Source organism: Ornithodoros turicata, chromosome 8, assembly GCF_037126465.1.
Source record: "Ornithodoros turicata isolate Travis chromosome 8, ASM3712646v1, whole genome shotgun sequence".
NCBI classification, from domain to species: Eukaryota; Metazoa; Arthropoda; class Arachnida; order Ixodida; family Argasidae; genus Ornithodoros; species Ornithodoros turicata.
Genome location: NC_088208.1, coordinates 39,682,485 through 39,697,750, shown reverse-complemented (window position 1 = coordinate 39,697,750; position 15,266 = coordinate 39,682,485). Strand labels below are relative to the sequence as shown.

General features: G+C 45.8%; 3 protein-coding genes across 6 annotated transcripts in view; 2 read left to right on the top strand and 1 right to left on the bottom strand.

Moving 5' to 3' along the window:
• Nucleotides 1-15,266, bottom strand: part of LOC135367305 (tyrosine-protein phosphatase non-receptor type 4-like) — a 128,564-nt gene that overhangs the window by 25,161 nt on the left and 88,137 nt on the right. The gene's annotated exons all lie outside the window — the stretch shown is intronic.
• LOC135367309 (allergen Arg r 1-like) lies at nt 2,316-7,683 on the top strand. Its single transcript, XM_064600519.1, has 5 exons — nt 2,316-2,501; nt 4,082-4,230; nt 4,300-4,355; nt 6,442-6,519; nt 7,427-7,683. The coding sequence occupies exons 1-5, from the start codon at nt 2,403-2,405 to the stop codon at nt 7,561-7,563; spliced, it is 519 nt and encodes a 172-aa protein (XP_064456589.1). The 5' UTR covers nt 2,316-2,402; the 3' UTR covers nt 7,564-7,683.
• LOC135367308 (allergen Arg r 1-like) lies at nt 9,363-14,091 on the top strand. Its single transcript, XM_064600518.1, has 5 exons — nt 9,363-9,585; nt 10,647-10,798; nt 10,867-10,925; nt 11,318-11,398; nt 13,850-14,091. Exons 1-5 carry the CDS (start codon nt 9,487-9,489, stop codon nt 13,978-13,980), a joined length of 522 nt encoding a protein of 173 aa, XP_064456588.1. The 5' UTR covers nt 9,363-9,486; the 3' UTR covers nt 13,981-14,091.

The window sequence follows — 15,266 nt, the reverse complement described above, 5'->3', positions numbered from 1 at the left end:
TGGATTTCCTACAGGTTTCGTAGCTTCTTTGGCACCATTCCGTTTGAAACACCATGTAAAACACGCTGATGAAACGACCTACTGTTGGGATCTGTGGCCGTTTGGGCCCGAAATGGCGCTGTGCGAACTTCACTCCAACAGCCCTATAGCATGCTTTATCTACTCCGCCATACACCTTGCACAATCGCTCTGACCTTAAGGCTAGAGTAAAATACTTTAGCCGTGCGGGAAGGCCATTGTAATTTGATAAAGAAATCGTGCATCTTAAATTGAAGTGAAACACCTCTCAATCATCTGGTCACCAGCTGATGGAGACACATCAAAATAAACGTGTTTCACAGAAATATGTTTTCTATTACGCACTGTAACGATAAGCGCGCTCGACCTCTACTCAATTACGAAAAAAGACACGAAAAAAAAAAAACTCAGCCAAACGAGTAAAAACGTCATTCTGCAGAGGCGTTCTTTCTTCATTTTCAAGCAAGTAATGTCAGATAAAATAGCATAAATGCACGCAAGCCGGTGGATGAAATCCATTGTAGAAAAAGCCTGTTGGAGCTATTCGACAGCTGTTCGACAATGAAAGCAATCAACAGTCAGGTGCGACTCACACAACAAGCAGTAGACTCATTCGAAACTCATCGATCTTCTAATCGAACTCATCGATCGATATTCGATTTGCTGGAATCCTAAATACCAAAGCGTGCATATTAAATTATTGACCTTTTTACTTGTTTGTCACGTGTCCTGCAAATAATTACCAGCACGTGTGTGACATACCTCCTCACCTTGTGCAAAGCTAATCAAGCGTTCGCAGTTGCTCACTTTTCTATTTATCGAAGTTATTCGTCGAATTAAATTCAGGGCCTATAGGTCATTGTCGAATGTCGAATATCAAATAGGCATAAGTATACATATTACATATACCGGGTGTTTCAGTTAAATCCCCGGGCTAAATAATTCGCTAACCAGTGCACCAATCGAATAACTTTCTTTTTTTACAAGTATCTGTCCAATACCGCCTAGAAGATGCGCACCGCGTGAATGAGCGGGAGGCGCTCATTATTTAAATAAAAATTCAAATGAGTTTCGTGAAAAAAGCTAACTTCTAAAGCAGGGCGCTGTCGGCATTAAAATGGGTACTACCCCTTCTGGGATCTTCAGTAGATACCTTTTAGAGAAAAATCTGCAACCGAAGCGGGTCATTTGTTGCAGTATTTAATTGGGTTCGGTTTACATATTTTGGTCGCGGTGAAGCGCAAAAGGACGCTCTTTCACTCCCATGTCCACCAATGAATTACGTCCTTACACCAATGAATTACACCGATGAATTACGTCCTTTTGCGCTTCGCCGCGACCAGCCGCGACAAAAATACGTAAACCGAAACCAATTAATTACTGCAACAAATGACCCGCTTCGGTGGCAGATTTTTTTCTAAAAGGTGTCCACTGAAGGTCCCAAAAGGGGGTAGTACCCATTTTAATGCCGACGGCGCCCTGCTTTCGAAGTTAGCTTTTTTTCACGAAACTCATTTGAATTTTTATTTAAATAATGAGCGCCTCCCACTCATTCACGCGGTGCGCATCTTGTAGGCGGTATTGGACAGATACTTGTAAAAAAGAAAGTTACCCGATTGGTGCACCGGTTCGCGAATTATTTAGCCCGGGGATTTAACTGAAACACCCGGTATACAGGGTGCGTCATTAAAAAACTTGGTCCAGCTCGGCTCCGTCGCCTAGCAATGGGATGCCACTCTCCCTCTTCTCCGCCGGAGAACAGTCGAGCCAGCTCCCAACCGAGGAAACCGGTTTTGGATGGAGGGGACTCAATATGGATGGCGGGTTCTTGGAAGGAGAAACCACGTGACACAATCCGCCCAATGGAGGACACCGGACGGCGGCTCCGGCGCGGAAAAAGAATGCGATACTGTGAACCCCTATTTAGTGACTCTAGGGCTAACGAGCAGAGCCCTTTATTAGAAGAGTTTGGCCAGTGGGAGGACGACACCAGAAACTTGGTGGCAGGGTACAAGTTGCTTTCACACGCCACCTTCTACGAGGGATGTAAAACACGGTGTCCCATGCGTTGGGATTTCACTGCACTTTGAAGAACAGTCAGGTGGGAAAAAAATTAATCCACACACAGACACACTGTGGCGTGGCTCATGATCGCAGCTTGCTCGCGCGACGTAAAGCCATAAGTTATTGCGCAAACGAATATAACATTACGTAATTAGATTATATATGGATATTAGACTCGTCGACATCCCATTTAAATTCCGCGTCACTGCAGGTGGCCGTTCAACAACAGCAATCATCTTTTGCACATTCGACGCAAACAGATAAAAGGACAGAGAGACGCCGTACTTGCAAGGCGACGGCTCCTGCCAGAAATCACCAGCATGGAACAAGCCACAATTGTTTTTGTTGCTTTTCTACTTGCTGGAGTCACAAGCGCAGAGTATGTATGCCCCACCGAAGGTACTACAGATGCATGGAAGGTGAGTGTTTAACGTACAAAACTGAGTTTTTATTATGAAAGATGGAAGTCACTGAAAAGGTTAGCCAGCTGTAGGACTTGAACCCACATCTTCTGGATCTTCTGGATGCGGGTTCGAGTCCTACAGCTGGCTAACCTTTTCAGTTACTTCCGTCTTTCATCATTAATTTCTTAGGCATTTGAGGCTTTGTATGTATTTGTCCTTTCTATATGTGTTCCAGCCTCAGAACATCAGCTGTCTCATGCGTTTTTATGTTCATCGGGACGGTTTTATTGAGAAACGGCGAAATGTAACGATTTAATGTCCAACAGCTGTGTATAGCTAAAGAGAGAGCTAGCTTGCAATCTTCCTTCTTTATTGGCCTGGCGACCGTCCCCTCAAAGGGCCGGTCCCATCCGGGAACGCATCTGTGAAACCAATACCACTTCGTGTGGCATAGGGTCAACACATTCTAACTTTTTCGTCCCAAAACGATATTTACTAAACGGATCTTAAAGGCCAGCGCTGCTTCCGCAGCTACAGAGGCTCAGGAGCCTGCTCAGAGGAGAAAGTTGCAGACGCCCCCCAAACACTTGTGAGACGCCCGCACGGCCGCGGCATTCCTTTTCTCAAGGTCGCGCCCTCATTGGTTCTTAGGGAGTGACGTTTTCTTGTTTTTCCAGAGAGGGAATTCAGGCACACTCTCAACATCCGTCGCCTCAGAGCCGTTTATAGGGAGAGTTTGGCCATTAGGAGGAGCCTAACTTGAAGCGCGTCATGCGACGTCACGGCTAAGCTACCTCCCTCGCCGTGCTCTATTGTTTTCCCGTTGTCAGCCGGTCGCCGACGCCATATTGATGCTGATCGTTGTTTACGGTGCAAGGAGGGAAGACACGTGCGTACATTGTCCTTAGAAAGCCCTTCGTCCTTGAACTCTTTCAGTTTGGCAACAAAACCCCTCTTATCGGAGGCGGCTGTGGGTCATAAGCCGGTTATTCCTGTAGATTGCATTCATTGCAACAACAAAGCTGACGGGCAGCATCAATATGGCGCGCATCAGATGGCTGATAAGCGGATTCTGCTTGGATTCAGTCTTTTTGGGCGGCGCAACGACTACTCTGACGTCAAAATAGGCTCCACCCACGAGGCGGCAAAAGATCAGAGAATGGCCAAACTCTCCCTATAAATGGCTCTGCGTCGCCTGTTCTTATCATGCATTCTATCGGAGAACAGTCCAACTACGCCACTACTTTGCGTGAGGTTTTCGATACTCTGGTCAGTGGTGCACGATCAATAAAATGACACTAACATTTTAAAAAAGTCTCGAACAGAGCCGACCGTCCCTTTCAGGCGACTTCTTAACGACCGGTGTTTCGTGGCATCCAGGTTATCGTCAGCAGGCATAGATGTCGAAGGGATACCCATTTACCACTCGCACGAGGCAACTGTTGTCGTTGTACATTTGGAATTTAAATACCTCGAACTAGACTCTATTCCAATTCCAGTGAAAGCAGTTCTTCTTTTTTTTTTTCACAATATCGTTCTCAATCATGACCGCACAGTAGTGTGCAGTCGAGGTAAATAATGCGCTTCCGTTTCAGGGTCTCAGAGATATGAAAATAGGGAGAATTTATGTCGCCAAAACAACAGATAACAACAGGAGAGAGTGCTCGTACCTGCATACTCCGTATAAGAGTTATGGAGACAAACGTGCTCTTCTTAGATACGGTCATGAACAAAAAGGCAGAATGTAAGCTATCGAATCCTACTGAGTTGTCTCTGCACACCCAAACTTTTGCTATGCCCTGTCGACTTCCAGGTTATCGTTAAAGGCAACAGCTCGGGCGTCAGGAAATACGATGACTATCCGAACACGTAAGTCAGTTCTGTTATTGAAGCTTTGCGCGACCTACGCAGGGTGTCCTAGATCGCTAGGTGTGCCAACTAAGATGCATCAATACTTCAACAAAGGCAGAGTGCTTCACGTGAATGAAGCTATTTGATTGTCGTTATGAGTCGTGTCTCATAGCCGCCAGTATCATGCTGTTCTTGGTTGTGCCCATATAATTAATACGGCTTCCAGTTTACGGCGATAACACTTGTTGGGAGCCCACGCGCACCAAACCGCATTAATACACGATCGCGGTAGCGTACAAAGGCATCCGGTCGACAGTTCGTCTCTCAATTCAATGTTGTAAAAGTTAGGTAGTTAGCCTTATGTATTTGAGAAACTGCGCAGAATGACACAATACTGGTGACCATGGTACACTACTACTCACAAATTGCAGTTTGGCTTCATTCACCAGTGAGCGCTTCGTTTCTTCTTTTAGTAGTTGATGTACGTTAGTCGGGAGGCTATGGCTATTAGATGACTAGTTCCCTAAAATTCATTAATTAGGTTTTCATTTAAGATTTACAGAGGATTTGTGAGACATCAGAATTGGAGCCAGTCACAAATTTAAAGCCAGCCTATTTAAAAATCCTGGGGTGGGACATACTTCGAAGTATCCACCATCAAAGTTTGCTATGTAGAATAGCCGAAACAAAAAAAAAACAAAAAAAAAACAAGAAAATAACAAGAGCTGGGGATGAATAAGCCCCCGGTCCACGTAGGAGTGCCAAGAGCTTTGAAGCTTGGAGCTCATTGGAGTACGCGTTGATCCCCTGGATTAAAGACATTACTTCTCGTGCCGGTGGTGGCAAGATGGTAGCCTTCCTTGAGCATTCAATCCAGTGTTAGACGCTGCATCTAACACGCGAAAACAGGAGACACGACGGTCACGACTATACGGTACGATAGACACAGATTGGATTGGATTGGATTGGATTGGATTGGACTGTCTAGTCTGGTGTGCGCGAGGTCGTCGTTATGGGTTACTGTCTCTTGAATTCTGCTTCCGGTATTGGTAACGAAAATATTTTCGTATCTGCTTCCATTCTCGTCTCTGATGGAATTCGGGTAGAAACCGCTTCTCGTTTCCGGTAACAGTCCCTGGTTAAAAGTATAACTGCTGGTAGACACTATTTAGTCACCTAGCTATATGGGACCTCTATTAGCATTAGCTATATGGGACCTCTTTCTGTACAAACTGATCCAAACTTTTGTACCCCTGAACGAGAAAATAAATAAATTGCTTTGAGGAAAACAAAAATTCGGTACTACAGTGCAATCCCGTTAATTCGAAATCTTTAATTCCAACTGACGCTCCGGTCCCGGCAAAGCCATGTGTATTTCAATGGACGAAAACCCCTGGTATAATTGGAACATATGGAAGTGCGCAACGGTTTATTCAAACAAGATTGCCCGGCCGTGCCGGACTCCCTACAACGCACTGGCTCGGAAGCGCAGGCAAACAGGTCGCGTTTCGGGGAAACATTACCTTATGTTAAGTTTACTTCTTACTTACAAACCCATTTCTCGTAAAAGTGATACTTCTGCCAGAGAAGGAATGGATCACCGTAATGCGCGCGCAAACGTGACCACAGACCAGTACAGTGCAGCTTACTTGTCTTCACAAAAAGAAACCAAATAAGCCTAGCTGTTTTGAAGTGATCAAGACCCATCCTGCTGATTACACAGCTAAGAAAGAGGCAGCAATTCAATATCTCCTCGAACTGAGTTGTCCATACTCGCGTTTGCGGGGTTCGCGACTGGGTTGGGCTTAAAATCACAAATGACGTTTATAGAGTCGCGGGGTGAGAAACAAACGCAAGCGCGTTTCGGATTATTTTTTGCCCGGAGCTGTTTTGTTCCTTGCCTGTAAATAAATATCGTGAAAAGAGTGGGCCTCTTCTATTTTCGGTTTGTTTCACGTGGTACGTGTGCTCACACGTAGGTATAAGATGCCCCCTTTTGAAATCTTAACTGGTTGCCATACCAGTTCGAAAACTCGCTCAGAGCAGAGGAAGCCGTACACCCTACTAGATTTCATTAGTTACATTCACTACTTTCCTTCTTTAGCTGATTTCCGTAATCTTGGGGACTGGACGGTACTCTTCACCGACTACAAGACGTGCAGCGCGGTAAGGACAAATAACGGTAAGGCGTTGCCATGTACTTAACACAATGCTGTGAAACGATTCTTCCGCTCTTAAAAGGGCATCTTTTGAACACACTTATCAAAGTCCCACGTGAATATCATCACACATTCGAGAGTTGACACACGCTGAGACCCTTAGCCCGCTTGTAGAGCGTCTACCACTCTCTGCCAAGACCAGCTGGGGATGATACTGCGTAGTATAAATGAAATGGACGCGCACGAGACTCCATGGGAAGGGGCACGTCTGTTCCCATGGCAACAGGCGACTCCTCCTGAGGCCAGTTCCCCATTTGGCATAACAATCCGTAGGTCCATTCTTTTTTGCCTGCACCTCCAGAAGTAGTTCAAGGCGTGCAGCCCTCTCGCATTGTTTTCGCCATAGACCTCGCATGTATTAAATAACTTTTGAAAAGAATGGACCTACTGTATTAAGACCTGTAAAGGCACATCTCAGGTAAACCACATACCAAAATCATCATGCTCCGTAAACACATAAGACGTTGCATATTGGGTATTTGCGCGACAATGGGGAGCTTCATCGCCACTGAGGATGAAACTCCCCAATCATCATCGTAAAACAAAGTTGCTGTTGTTGTAAAGTTGGTTTATAAGCACTTTATAAGTAAGACGCTTAGTGCACTTGACTAGACGTAAATTATTTGACAACAATGATTCTGCGCGCGAGCAGCCGGTGGTACCCGTGTGTAACTGCTCACTGGATTTCTCAAGATTCGTTAATGGAGTGATCACTATCAGCTTTATAATTATGTCACGAGTCCAACGAAGTTACTAATCTCTCAGGTTGTCCAGAAAGATTCTTCCCCCACAGCAACCTGTAGAGAACTTTCTGACATGCACTACAAACCTGTTTGTACTTTTTTAATCGCCCACATTTAATTCTTCTAGACTGTGAACTCTGGGTCCACGGGAGCATCATTAGGAGCAACTCATATGGCTGCTGTGAAACAAAATTTCAAAGCTGCCGCGGGAGACGCAACGTCAACTTTCCCTACCAAGGGCGCTGTGACTCCCTTCTGCTGTAAGCAACGTCACAGCGAAGATACCGCATGTCGCAAAGATATTTCCAAACACAAGAAGTCATCAAAACTCTGCAAACAAGCACCAGACTTTGGAATAAAGTGACTAAATAATTATGTGCCACAGCAGACTGATGCGTGGTTCCTTTTTTGGAAATGGTGGTGGTGTCGACAGCATGAAATATATGTGGAGACCTTGACCCTCATGCCAGGGTACTTAGTAGCCAGATCACTTAGAAACGTGTGGTTAGCCTAGAGGTTAGAATGATGAATAAGAAACCACGAACCGCACAGTAAACGTGCTAAGTCTTCCTCCTCCTGAATTCAATGCACAGGTACACACCCAAAATGGGTATATTTACAAAGTGTTACCCTAAAGTTTGGAACTATTATTTACTAGTAGCATGGTTGAGTAGTCTCAGCATCTGGTTGCTCCAGGTAGATCCAAACCACAGGCTTGGAGGTGGTGAGATTGAACCTCACTACCAGCTCTGCTGTTTAATGTTTTCCATGTGTTCTCTTCACATACTTTGACAGACGTATGTCTCCTAAGAAGTCAGTCCACAAGCCATGAAGAAGTATGAGAAGGTATCCTTGAGATCCTTCTTCAACAAAACAGTGACTGCAACCAGTGATGGCCACTAACTACTTCTACAGTAGTTTAACTATAACTACTAACTACTCCTCAATGGAGTAGTTTAACTAGTAGTTCAACTACTTTCCAGGGGAGGTAGTCGCTGGTGTTGTCGTCTCCTTCTAGTCCGTGTTTTTGTGCGCTTTCTACCATTTCGTATGCTTACCAACTAGCCCAACGTTGTTTGTTATTGAGGTAGTTAAAACTACTTCTTTAACTTCTGCAATGTATTTTAACTACATCTCTAACTACTTAACGTTGTCCATCAACACCAATTCCATTCTATAGTGTTCTTGGAAAAGTGAAGGTTTATTGCGCATGCACGGCACAATGGCTCTGCACCTCCGTTCTCATCAAACAAGTAGCTCAAGGTAAAAGTCTGAAAAGTCGTGCCGTAAAGCTTGCGGCAAAATCGGTAGTTGGGGACTGCAGTAACCTAACTCTCTAGTTAACTATTCAAAACAGTAGTTTAACTAGTAGTTGCACACTACATTTCTGCAAGTAGTTGATAACTACTTTTTAACTACAATCAGGTAGTTTAACTACATGTAGTTAACCATTGACCATCACTGACTGCAACACATTTCTTCATGGTGCTCGCTTGTTACAAAGAGAACATTGATGTACATCTGACATTAGTTGTAGAATAAACGACAACAGCAGAAAGTTCTACTGACGGTCGTCATGTATTGTGTAGCAATAACATGCACGTGCTATGCATGCTATGCAGGTGCTTACCGTCAGCATCAACTCGTCGGCACTAATTTATCACAACCGTCGACCCTTCAGTACATAAAGGACAATGTTTTTGCAAAGGTAAATTTTCTGGAAGCAAACAATAGCGCTCCTCATATGCCTGCAGGCCAGCTTGCAAGCTTTCGTAACACGGAAAACGCTGCACGTGTTGCGAAGGTCAAGAGAACGGCAAGTAATCGCCCGCCAACCAATACTACTAAAGGACAACGGTAGCAAGCACATGTTGGAAGGGTACGAGCGAAACGTTATGCACACTTCTAATGTCAAAACGTGAAGCCTTCTGTGCTTTTCAGACGAAGTATTATTCTACCTTCACCCTCTCCGTATAATTGCGTTCGATAATTAAATTTTAAATGTCGAAGATGGAACATTAATTGCGCCTCATTAACCAGCACCTGCCTGTCTCGCCCGTTCATAATCAGAAGTGGCAACCAAGAACGAAGACCCGTGAACGCAGCACGTCTTGAGGTTTCGTCGACAGGAACGACTTTATCACATACAGGGATTGCAGGGGGCAGCATTGCTCAGAGATTCTCAACATGGGACAACTAATGATCTACTTCGTCGCTTTTGTGCTCCCTATCACCTCGAGCGCACAGGTTGTATGCCCTACCGAAGGTACTACCGACGCGTGGAAGGTGGGTGGCTAATACCTCATGTACCGGATGGAAAGAGTAAGGGCGAATAATTATATTTCCCTCGAGGTGACGAAGAGATCTTCGCGAAATTAGGCTTTCTCGCAAAGCAGACGTTAAAATGAAATTCCGCTGCGCAAAATATTGGCATCTTTCGCATGTGTGATGCATGCTAGTCATTACGTAGTCTAAAGGTAGGAATAAGTCGGGGTAGTTGGTACATATGCTTGTTGATGAAAGGCAGCAACCAATAAAGACCGGGGTTAGAGCACAAACACGACACTATGGTTGCCAACTAGCAACTGTGCATTGTTAACAGTCGTGGTGTATTTTTTTGTGTTCTAACCTCGGTCTTTGTCTGTTGCTGTCCTTCATCACCAAGCGCAGTCTAAAGGCCTGCTTACAATACGACGTCCGATGGCGCATAGTCGATGGCGATGCTACGGCACGACGGCACGCTACATTACCTTTACGTGTCCCTTACACTCTTAGAGACTCTATGTGTTGTGTTTGTCCTTAGATGAAGCACGCCTCGGGTCGATTACCCGTCTGTTCTCAGAAGCATCCTGCCCCGTGTATGATTTTGTGGGTGAGTTAGAAAACATGTAAGACTCAATGGACATGAGTGTATGACCTGTCTGTCCCGATTACTTGAGGTTCCCCTATTCACGAGAAGGTCATGCCAATGTGGTGTAAAGGTAACATCCCTGACCAGAGATCAGGAGTGTTCAGGTGCAACCCCTGGCGCTGGCACTGTTTGGCTTCTTCGTTAATTTACTCGTTGTTACTTTTATTCCTCCTTCTACTTTTTCGTGGACCAGAGCAAATCAGTGGCGTGCTTTTCCTTGAGCACTGCACTTACAATAGCGATGTCCGTGCATAGCAATCCGCGCGAGGGATTGCAGCGAGCGCTGTCGCCCAACGTCAACACTAGAGTTCTATTACTAGTTCAAGACTAGTTCTACTAGTCTTCACTCGAGAGCTCAGTTGAGACCAACCTCAAGTCGAGAGCTGCCGATATATCGAACACAGACTGTTCCTCATCAACTTGAAATGGCTTTCAGAGCGTCAAAAGCCGATCCAGCGGGACGTACTACCTCTACTCGACTACGGACGCCAGTAGGGTAGACTGTTCGCACGTGAGTGCTCCGACAAGCACGGACGAGACACACAAAACTGCCACTATTACTTTTGGAGGCAGAAATGGAAACCGCTTGTAAGTCACCGAAATTCGTTCACTATTTCTACACACTGAAAGGTACCGCACATTCTGTCCACATACAGGCAGAAGCAAATGGCGACGATTCAAGTGTCAGGTGACGATCGACTGAGCGTCGTAACATGTAAGTTTTTCTTTTGCTATTTGAGTCACTTGGTGGTCATGCTTCACACTGGGAGGTCGGGCTACCTGAAGCATTCCCTGAGTGCTCCGACAGACAGATATCCGTGCTCGTCTCACGCTACCTCCTGTTGTTCTGTCGCCATCTGTCCACTGCCCATGTTCAGATTTGCTCCAGATCAGAATGTTTTTCGCGTGGGACACGATTACGCAAATACTGCGTGAAGGTACTGTAATACCTTGTACGGGGTGCTTAAGGCATTCAAAACAAAAATGAATGAGAGAACGATAAAACCACAAACAAAGGGTATCATAAATGAGTCGAGTACTTTATCTCCAATCGCTATCTCATATTCAGACGGTTGTATGGATCGTCATCTTTTCTTTTTTTCGCAGTCAACGGAGAGGCCATTGGAACTTCCAAGCTGCTCTTCTCTGACTACGGAGTCTGTGACGTCGTAGAAGGACCTACTGGACGTAAGAGTTTCCTGATTGATTTTGCTGACAATCTGACTGAAAAGCTTTTCCTTATGGAGTTTTTCTGCCCGCACTAATGCGACACCGTTGTTGCGGTGCCCCATAATTTTCTGTATGGTGCGAGCGAAAACTAGCTAGTAATGAATATAGTAGTCACTAGTAATAGTGAGCGACGACAGATCGCGCCGCGTGCACCACGCTAGAGCAGCGTATGCGTTCACGACGCAGCAAGACCTTGAGGCGCCGAAGAGGGTTATCTCCGTCTTCACTAGATGGCGCGCTATGGGGACGACAGAAGTGGGGTCCAGTGGGGAGACCGCACGAATGGCGTGAGCTCGTCGTCCCCACTCCAGACCGGTTTTGATCCTTTGTGCTATCCACGTGGATTGGTTTTGACGCGCGCCGAACATGGTTCGTTGGAGAGCCGTTAGGATACGAAGTGAATATGAAAAAGGACCATTGCAGCTTGCGAACACATTGGCAGGCTTGCTGCCGGCTGCCCGCGCAACTCGTATTAGGCCACGTGGCTGTGGGTCCCGAAGTGGCCGGTATACGACAGGGAACTGCTACCGGCCAAGAGAAGACGTGCCAAGGCGCAGCTGAGCGAAGCGTGGTTAACAACGGGAAGAAAAAAAAATCGAAACACTGGCTTGACACAACAGAAAATAACAATTTACTAAATACGTTTTCTGTTGTGTCAAGCCAGTGTTTAGATTTTTCTTTCCTCGTTGTTAGTCATGTGCTCTCCTGGCTTTTGGAATATTTTTGCGAGAGAGGCGGGCAAGAGAGACACCTGAGCAACGAGACTAAATGGGCAGGTTGGTGTGACATACTAAAAGCGCTAAAACCACAGGGAGGGGAAGGAAGCAAGTGCGACACGACACAGCGCTGAAATGCCAACGAGAAGTTCATTTCCCGCAAACTGTGCGTTTTAATACAGGGTGTTTCACCTAACGCGATAACCGCACTCGCTGGAGGATTGTGGGACTTTCGGCAGTTCTGGAAACTTTTGCCACCACTGAGAAAGGCTTTGGACCATTTTCAATTACGGGAAACTTATCTTTTCAACTGAATTTTGAAGATTGCCAAGCGAACCTCACTTTTTTCTTTACAGAAATATGACGTCCTCCACGGATTACCGCAGACCTAACAAAAACTATACGCAGTATCGCAACAGAAATACATAGTCGAAAAAAATTAGTGAAAATTACGCTCTAGCCTCGTCTGCTTGATTTTCGCATTTACAAAGACGAGGGGATGAAGAACGAAAGAGGAGAGGCGCGTCGTATGTGGGAGCGGATCTTCAGCTTCAATGGGAATTCATGGGGGGTCGGTCGCGAACATAATGTTCAGTACGGGAGCCTATGTGAATCGCTAATGGCACGAGAAGGTGCAAGTTGGGTTCGACGTATGTGCTGGGTGAAGCGTTCTCAGATTATTAAAATTATCCACGTAACTTCTCAGCAAATCAGAAGCAATGCAACTGCATTACGCCACGTCGCAAAAAGAGGCCGCATGTTTCAGCTATCAAGACGCGTGCGACATTACAACGTTAAATTGCGCACACATCGAAAAGCCACCACGGCCCGCGACGCTTCTGACGTGGAACCATCGCGTGGAGTGCCACCTGGTACCTGAATCGACTTCTGTGAAAGGCTATGCAAACGCCTGTTCGCTCTCTTTCCTCCTCTTTTCTAATACCCGGGCTGTCACACGAACAGTCTTCAATTATTATCGAAACCAATGACCACTGAGCAGCGCCATCACGCGTGTACAGTGTCGACCTGCCACAGAGATCCAATGCTCTCTGTGGCACGCTACGCGCATATTCGATCGCCATTAGGTGGATTGTAAGCAAAATAACGTACATTTTTGGTATATCAAGTAGAGAAGGGCGTAGCTTTTACTTTTATGGTATTGAGTAACATCTTAATTAACCGGGAGACTGGCTTTTGTCAGACCCATCTGGCTTTTAGCTACTCTTCCAATCGAAAGGGAAAGCAAAGATTGCATTGTATTTCCAAAGCCATTTTATAGCCTTGACACACGGGCAACCTAAAGGCCTTTCCACAGAAGGACATCCGTTTGCTGTTAAACCACTTGTGGCCGACAATATGTTCGAGTAAATAAATAACCGGGCGAGATCGCAGGCGTGACTGTTGTGCGCCCGGACGACAAAAATGATGACGCGGCACGCGTATAACCAGGCAGACAGTAGGTGACAACGGCTTACGGCTCACTAACGTTGCTAGCGTAGCCGACGGGCTTAACGACGTGGGCAGTGCCGTAAAGATAACCACGCTGCAAGAGCAGACAACCTGTTGCATCCCTTTCTTAAACATTTCCTAGATGGAACATTTCCTAGTTGTTCACGATTTTAGTTGTCTCTGAACTAAAAGCTAAGAGACATATTTTCTCTGTCTTCTGACTCTTCACCTTTTATTCCGTTAGACTGCGATCTCTGGGCGCACGACAGCGCCATTAGAACGACCTCATTTGGCTGCTGCAGTACAAAGTTTCAAGAGTGCCTCAAAGGACGCACTGTCCTTTATCCCTACCAAGAAGACTGTCCTACAGAGTAAGGAACGGCAGGGTGAAGACCTGTCAAGCCGATGAGCTATTTCCAAACAGCGGGCATCATCAATACTTCGCACAATTAAGCGCGTACGTTTTCAATAAAGCAAACAAATAATGGTGTGCCTCAATAGATTGATAGATAAGTGATTTCCTCTCTTCACACTGCAGTGGTGGTGGAACGAAATAAATGTGGAGATGTTCGCTTTATATCGAATGCATTATGAGGCCACAGAGTGGTACCCACACACGAAGTGTTTGAACGTGCTCACAACTTATCAGCAAAATTATCTTTATTCTCTCTCTCTCTCTCTCTGACAATTCCAATGGCAAAGGTAACATCTCATTACGGCCGAAGTCTCATTACGGACGATAATTCTTTAATCCCCAAGTGTCTCATTACTCCCAAAATCTCATTACGGCCGAATGTGTCTCATAACGGCCGAAGAAACACTAAGGAAGAAATTCAACTAAAAATAGACAGATTGTGACGCGGAGCGTGAAGTATTATAACGCAACACTCATGCCTGATTGCTTGTTTAAAGAACCGCGAAGCAACTGCCGCTGTGAGCGGTATACAATCTTGAACAGCTGAAGAGAGGACAACAGGTCGTAAGTATTACATGGGAGGTACCACTACCAAGATGCGCATACTGTGCCCTTTATATCGCTCCCTTAATAGATGAGTGAGTTTTAGTGCATCGTACGCTATCGCCTTTGCGTACGTAAGGGATAGCGTGCTGGTTCCACGCAATGCACGAGCATAGCTTCCTATATACTTCAGTAGTATATAGGAGTATATAGGAGGCTATGGCACGAAGCACTCTGTGTTTTGCGAGTGCGCCGAACCACCAACGCGACCCCTTACGTGTACGCAAGGGCAATTGCGTACGATGCCCTACAACCCACTATTAACAATCCACTTTCTGTTGTGGGAACAAAATCACTCAATCCTCAAGACCAACATGAAATACAGGATGGAAATCCCTCCAATCCAATCCCTCGTGTTACCGACAGGGTCTGTGCAAACGAACTATATCTTACCTTCGAGACAGTTGTTATGCTGACTTCGATACACGTATCCAATTTGTCATGATATCGCATCCAACACACTGCGCTCAGCTCCAAACTCATCAAGCAGGCATGCGAGTGCAATGCGGGAGTCTTTGCGGCAACACCCGCGATCAGCGAAGACCGAGAAGTGTCGCCGCCGCGCACTTGTCGGAATTCCAGAGAAAGAGCCTCACCTACTTCGGTGTAGGCGGCAAAGATTTCCGTAGCCACTCGAGATAAC

Excerpts from the sequence above, each read along its gene's own strand:
- LOC135367309 (XM_064600519.1), top strand. The coding sequence starts at position 2,403 with ATGGAACAAGCCACAATTGTTTTTGTTGCTTTTCTACTTGCTGGAGTC. Across the intron at positions 2,502-4,081 it reads GTACTACAGATGCATGGAAG|GGTCTCAGAGATATGAAAAT; the intron begins GTGAGTGTTTAA and ends CTTCCGTTTCAG. Across the intron at positions 4,231-4,299 it reads CATGAACAAAAAGGCAGAAT|GTTATCGTTAAAGGCAACAG; the intron begins GTAAGCTATCGA and ends GTCGACTTCCAG.
- LOC135367308 (XM_064600518.1), top strand. The coding sequence starts at position 9,487 with ATGGGACAACTAATGATCTACTTCGTCGCTTTTGTGCTCCCTATCACC. Across the intron at positions 10,926-11,317 it reads TCGACTGAGCGTCGTAACAT|TCAACGGAGAGGCCATTGGA; the intron begins GTAAGTTTTTCT and ends TTTTTTTCGCAG. Across the intron at positions 11,399-13,849 it reads CGTAGAAGGACCTACTGGAC|ACTGCGATCTCTGGGCGCAC; the intron begins GTAAGAGTTTCC and ends TTATTCCGTTAG.